The 6,963-nt window shown below is 39.3% G+C and overlaps 2 protein-coding genes across 2 annotated transcripts; one reads left to right on the plus strand and one right to left on the minus strand.

Annotated features, from left to right (window-relative positions):
- Window positions 1-710: 710 nt before the first annotated feature.
- On the plus strand, window positions 711-2,015 carry PKNH_0510600 (uncharacterized protein; the record flags this gene model as incomplete). Its single annotated transcript, XM_002258202.1, has 1 exon — window positions 711-2,015. One exon carries the CDS (start codon window positions 711-713, stop codon window positions 2,013-2,015), a length of 1,305 nt encoding a protein of 434 aa, XP_002258238.1.
- Window positions 2,016-2,685: 670 nt separating this feature from the next.
- On the minus strand, window positions 2,686-4,890 carry PKNH_0510700 (conserved Plasmodium protein, unknown function; the record flags this gene model as incomplete). The annotated part of the gene is made up of 1 exon (XM_002258203.1): window positions 2,686-4,890. One exon carries the CDS (start codon window positions 4,888-4,890, stop codon window positions 2,686-2,688), a length of 2,205 nt encoding a protein of 734 aa, XP_002258239.1.
- Between the last annotated feature and the right edge of the window lie 2,073 nt (window positions 4,891-6,963).

Genomic DNA, 6,963 nt, shown 5'->3' on the forward strand with positions numbered 1-6,963 from the left:
TACCCAACAGGGACTTTTTTTTTTTTTCTTTTTTATTTTTAAATAAAGAACAGAGGCGCACTTCTTTCTATCCCTGTGTAGGATCCATTGTAATCATAAAAAAAAAAAAAGAAAAAAAAGGAAAAAAAAAAAAAAAAAAAAAAAAAAAGCATGTTGATATCGCATTATATAGGAGCATAGGCATAATTGCATAACGCATACGTGTACATGGAAACTAGCGTAACTATCACAACCAGTACAACCAACACAAGCATCGCGAGGAATGATGTTACGAGAAGTGTTTCATATAATACCTTAAGGTGACACGAGAAATGAAAAGAAATTTTATCTGGAGTTTGTTTTAATAAATAGGAAGGCCTATCACCACGAAACAACGCTCAGCATTATTCATATTATCATTACGTTCGTACATATTACATCGTTGCGGAGGAGAGGCGCACTGGTGATTTATTTTTTTATTTTTTTTTTATTTCCCAGATAAACTGTTGCATTAGTAAGCGTACGAGTAGGAGGAAGGTTTGTTCTCCATGCTACTTGGAAAGTTCACCAAGGAAGTTTTGCAGCTCCCGAAAGTGACGCTTTGTTAAGTAGCAACAACGTAGATTAGAGGCCTGAAGAAGCGAATAGGTGTTAACTCGCTAAAAGTTGCCAATTGGTTAAAGGCTGCGAAATCCTAACAGTATCAACGTGTAACGCTATAATCTGCCACCATGTCCGTGTACATCCAGCTGACGCACGACTTGTCGGGGACGGTGACCGCCGTGACGATCGGGGACTGGATTTTGGGAATACTAAAACAGAAAAATATCCAGGAGTACGAAGTTTTCTTTAAGAAGTTTCTGAACATTTACCAGAAGCAGGACAAGGATTCCGAAAGCAACAACCGTTCTGAAATATTCTCCCTCCTCTTATCGGCCAGCGACTTGGTCTTCGAAACCCTAGTGGAGACAAAGAAAAATAACAAAATAAAGGTTATAATTGATAATAAGGAAATTGTAAAAACGTATAATGAATTTTACAGAGAGGTGGAAGAATACTTCGTAATCCTCATTTCCATTTTGCAGTTAGAATTTAAGAGCGTTGAGGATTTAAACAATGCTACGAATAACTTTATCATGGCTATAAAGAACTTTAACGTATTCCCAGAGCTGCGTTTAAAAATATTGCAGCTTCTTTATAACTCTTTCAGTGTGAATTTCTCCTTCAGATTTCCAACCTTCATTGCCATTCTACAGTTTTCTTCACAAAACAATATCTTCCATTTTATGCTTCCTTATATAAAATTTATCGATGAGTGGATTAAAGAATGGAATATCAGCTCCAGAGAAAAGAGGCAAATTTATCTGATCATTGCTCAGGAACTAAAGAAGCTAAAAAAGTATGAGGAGTCCTTTAAACATTTAAATAAACACGTGTACTACTTTCAGAAAGAAGCACCAGAAGTATTGAATCATCCAACCACCGTAAATGCTACTATTGAACTCATTGCAGATGCTATTAACCTAAACAACAACATTTACTTCCATCAACTATTAACCCTAGATGCTGTTCAGAACTTACAAAATATTGAAGAACATAAACCCATTTTCCACCTACTAAACATATTTTACCAATACAGCATCCATGAATTTCTAGCCTTTAAAAATAACTACGGTGAAGAATTATTCACCAAATACAACATCGACCTCCAAGTAGCGGAAAATAAAATCTACCTTCTCTCCATTATTTCCCTTTTTAAAGACACCAAAGTGCAAAACATTCAGTACATCTCAGAAGAACTCAACATCAGTGCGCTGAAGATTGAACAAATTCTTGTCGCTGCTATTGGAAGTGGAGTTATTGATGCGAAGATTGACCAGATAAATAAAAGCGTCCAAATGAAGACCACCATTTTAAGGCACTTTGACGAGGCCCACTGGGAAATCCTCAATGCACAAATTAACAAGTATATTAATAATGTGCAGAAAATCCTGGACATTACTACGTCGCGCTCCAGACCCATGCAGGGAAAATAGAAAAAATTCCCAAGGGGGAGAAAAAAAAATAAAATAAAACTCCTTCCCAAAATGGACGCGATGAAGTCGTTGGGAAAACTAATAAAAATTCGCCAATATACATATCCCGTTAGGCATACTTCAAACTTTTTCCTTTTCCTTTTTTTTTTTTTTTTTTTTTTTTTTTTTTTTCCTTTTTTTTTTTTTCCTTTGCCAACTTAGAAACACGTTGCGCGAATGCGCACACATTGTATAAGTAATGCACATTCTCCACTTGGGCTGTTCACCCAGTGTATTTTAGTAAAGCACGCTTCTTTCTACGCGGTGATCATATGCCATTTTTTATAGTCGTTCCATTTCGTCTGGTAAAGTCTTTTTCACGTGCGCAACGAAACGCGTAAAAGTATAAACAATGTAAAAAAAAAAAAAAAAAAAAAAAAAAAAAAAAAAAAGTAGCAACATGAAAAAAACATCGTACACACCGACTATAACAATGGAGGGTGTTGTTCACATACAACAAAAAAGTGCTCCTTGCAGTAGGTCCTCTTTTCACCCTCTTTAAAATCCTGCACAATCGAGGAAAATTTTCTTCTCTCCTGTTTGTATGTTAATACTTTGCAGCGGGTAGTCAGTTTGTCGTGCACGTGTTACTCTCCTGTCGCTACTCATTTCCCGAGGCTGCTATTCCTTTTCAATACACAGCAATCTTTACCTCCTTGAGGGTGTTCAAATTTTTACTCCTCTGGTTGTTGTCGCTCAAGTATGCCTTAACTTTGTACCTCTTGTTGTGAAAATATTTTTCCATTTTCAAGTTTTTCCCGTTGCCGTACAGGTTGCAGCCGTTGTAGTTCGTGGCCTTCACATAGGACGGATGGAAAGGGTGCATGCTATACACTTTGTTGTTCTTCAAATTTCCTGTGCTCACAAAATCGTACGCATACTTATTGGCATGGTTGCCGACATGATTGTTCAGGTGGTTCTGTTCCTGATTAAAAGGCATATAGTTTTTATTTAGGAAGGTCTTGTTTTTTTTTTTCTTTTCTACATTTTTCTTCGTAAAGTTTAGTGCGTTCTGGTTGTCCTTATTATGCGCGTGTCCATTAGGGGTTACTGTTACTTCTACTCCCTTTGCGTTTTGGGATTGGCCCCTGCTTTGGGATTTTCTACCCTGCTCGTTCGGTGCTTCGAGTGGGATTTCGATAATCTCTTTGACGTCCACTGGCGCGCTTAGCACATCTGGCACTCTTTCCTGCGCTGCCTCCTGCGTTTCCACCTGATCAACTCCACCCGACAGGTACACCGGTATGGGGATTTGCTCTGGCTTGGGGGATCTCATATATATAGGTACGGCGAAGAACCCCTCTTCTTCCTCCTTCTTCCCAGCCTTCCTAATGTCATCATTCCTTTGGCCGGTACCCATGGCACCGTTTAAGCTGTTCATCAGTCTGCTATTCAAACTGTTGTTCTTGCACAGTTCCATCTTCGAAGCGTGATTTAGGAAACTGCAATTGGTCGTAAAATTCGGATATTTTGACGTGGCGTATTTCACATAATAACCTGCGCCTCCTTCGAAGACATCGCCACCTGCACCTAGGTCCTTCCTGCTCCCATTGTAATAATATTTTCCATTTTCTACATTCTTCATTATTTTTTTAATCTTTCTTCCTCTGCTAATGTTGCTTCCAATGTTTATTTGGTTGTTGTACTTATTGCTTCCACTCGTTATAATACCACCCTTCTTTCCCTTTAATGTAATAACGCTCTCTTTAACATTTCCACTGGCTCCTGTGGCCTTCGTCGTTGGTGTAGCGTTGCTTCTGTTAGTACCGCTTGGGCACTTTTCCTCTGCTTCCATCATTGTATCGCCCTTTGGTACATCAGTGTTGTTTCCTTCCTTTGCCTTAATCTTAATGCTTTTCCTTTGTTCACCTTCGTAGGAATTTCTTTCCTCTTCATCATTACGCCCTGATTGAGTACCCTTAACGCCCGATGTGCTCCTTTCACCTTGCTTGTCCAAATTGGGTATGCTTCTTTTCGTAATTTTCTTCGCATTTTCATTTTCACTCTCCATTTTTGTGCCTTCAGAGGGTCCTTTCGCGGAATCCCCATTCGTCTTCGTCATTGCTGACGACTTCGCCATCGTCAACTTCTTCTTCTTCTCCTCCGACTCGTCCTCTTCATCCTTCTCATCGTCCACCTCCTCATCAAGGAAGTTATTCTTCACATCCTTCAGCAGCAAATTGAACAATTCCTGGGTGGAGGTAAATTTGAATCCGTCCTTTACCTTCTTGCTCTTACTGGTGGCACATTCGTCATCCTTTTTCTTTTTGCTCTTCTGTTCGATGGAATCTTTCGCTCCTTCCCGCTCATTCTCTTTCACCTTCTCCTTTTTTTTCTTTTTTTGTTGCTCCTTTGAATCAGTTCCTTCCTCCATTGAGGCCTTCTCCCCACCCATAGGGCTCTTCCCCTTTTCTTCTTCTTTGCTTACTGCCTCCGTTGGCCTTTTAAGAATTTTTATAATGCACTTTTTTCTACTTGCTTCCTTTTTCTTGTCTCCACTTCCGGTATCGCCCTTTTGCATTTCCTTGTCTGCTTTTCGCTTTTTTCCTTCTGCTTTGTCTGAACCGCTGGGCTCCTTCGGAGGGTCGCTAGGGGGGGGAGTCTCCTCTTCCTGTTGCTTCTCCTCCGCTTCTTTACCTCCCTTCTGCTGTTTCTCCCCTTGCTGCACTTCGTACTGATTCCCCTTCCTATAATTCTGCAGCATCCCGTAATAGTTGTACCCTCTGTACTTATTGCCATAGCCATAGTAGTTGTAATTTCTCCGCCTGCCCATATAGTCCTTGCCATAGTACATTCCTATGGCCATGTTCTTTGGCTTCTTGTACAGGTCTACCATGGTGCGTTCGATTGCTTCTTGCTATATTTTTTGCGAGTTCTTTCCGCCTGAAGCGTCCACTTCCGTTTGCGGTACGGATATACGAAGCGCTCCTTATTTGCGTGTGCTCAACAAGGTACTGCTCCCGCTCTTCTCTCTCCTACCCTGTCGTTTGTGCGTACAAATAAATAGGCAACGAAATTGACGGAAAGTGGAATGGCTCGATTGATAGGTGCGTCAAATGATTACTTAACCGATGGATAGGCGCAGTGAATGCGAATCCGTTTGGCATACACCTTAGACTTAACAATAAAAAAAAAAAAAAAGGATCACGAGGGAAAAAGGTTGCACAAAATATGGCCTCAAACTTCACTTTAAAAATTGTGCGTACGTGCCTGCTCGTGTCTGCTAATGTCTGCACGTGTGTTGAAGTGCTCCCACCGTTGGATGCATAAGATATGTTTGCAATCTCGTCCGGGTGGTGATGATCTTGGCATGAACATCAACGCAAGTTTCTGTACATCTGCGCCCTTCGTGTGTCGTCTTCAGAATAACTTAATTATTAAAGTTTAATTATTAAAATTTATTTAAAAACAAAGGGGCAAAAAAAAAAAAAAAAAAAAAAAAAAAAAAAAAAAAAATTGTAAATAATAACACTGTGTGTTAAAACTCACGAAACGGGTATACCTACATACTACGCGCATGCGTGCACCTGGGGTATGCGTACTTATCGTGGAGTCACTTGTCACACCTGCGTGGGTTGACACAGAGTGAGCTGATAAGCAGACACACAACATAAGTATAAATGTGCATGCATATATGAGTGCACCCATGTAGGCATAGATTAGGGCTTTCCACGGCGCCCAAAATTGATGACATAAACTTCCTTATTTGTAATTATTCACGCAAATACACTTGTTTGGGAAGTAGTCAAAAATGGAAGAGCGCTCCACTGCAAGCTGCACAACTGCTAAAAGTATAGGAAAATCCTAACCTGCGGTTTGCGCCTGCACAAACGGGAAGCACTCGCGTTGAAGTAGCTCACACTGTATAAAAGATATGAAACAAAAAAAAAATGAATGCAACAAAGCCGACGTTGGCATTTATAGTCGAAAATGAAATGCACATGTAAAAGGTTTTTCTCCTTTAATATGGACTCTCCTTCCTTTTCGCGATGGCCATAAATTAGTGAGGCCGCTTTTCTCAGATAAGCCTGTCAACGCTTTATCGCAATTAAAAAAAAAAAAAAAAAAATGGAACATTGAAGTACTAAAATAAAAATGTGCACTATATACACATGTATTGACTACACAGGGATGGTAAAAAAAAAAAAAAAAAAAAAAAAAAGGAAATCCCCTGTGGTGGGAACTTTGCTTAATTTATAAGCATAAGTTCTATGTTCCCTATTTTCTGTGCAAAGTACTCCCGCTGCTTGTACATATATATATATATGTATGTATGTGTATATATGTATATATGCAGTAACCTCAGCACGGGGTGAGGGGGGGTCACTTTTCATAACATACTCAGCACGCTGCAATGTGGTTGCAGTTGTGACTGCCAAGGTTGCTGTTCTAACTTTCTTATTTTATTTTATTCTTTACGCATTCATGCGAAAAGGAAAAAACTCAGTTCACGCCTTGGCATAAGTGAATATTCAAACGCACGTGCGAAGGTATCCGTGCCTTGGCGTGTTAATCGCACACTTCAGATGGTACAAATAAATGTTCACATCTATGCACATGTATACGTATAAGATGTATCGCTCATATATATTTTTTCTTTTTTTTGGGAGGGGAAAAACTGTGGCGCAGTGATTCACATGATAAAAAAAATGTATCTCTCAAATATGCTTTTTACTTCCCAATCTCCTTTTTAGTATGGTTCTAAATAGGTAGGGATAGCATTATATTCACTCACGTGGGGGGATGCAACTGTGAGTATGTTAGTTCAGTAGTTTGCAAGTGTGAATTATTATTAATGTACTCCATGTACATATTTATTGTGTATATATACAAATGTATTATGTATCTAGGTAGGTACGCATATATGTATTTTTTTTTTTTTCTTTTTTTTTTTCTTCGTGAGCCTTTT

Source organism: Plasmodium knowlesi (assembly GCF_000006355.2).
Source record: "Plasmodium knowlesi strain H genome assembly, chromosome: 5".
Lineage (NCBI taxonomy): Eukaryota > Apicomplexa > Aconoidasida > Haemosporida > Plasmodiidae > Plasmodium > Plasmodium knowlesi.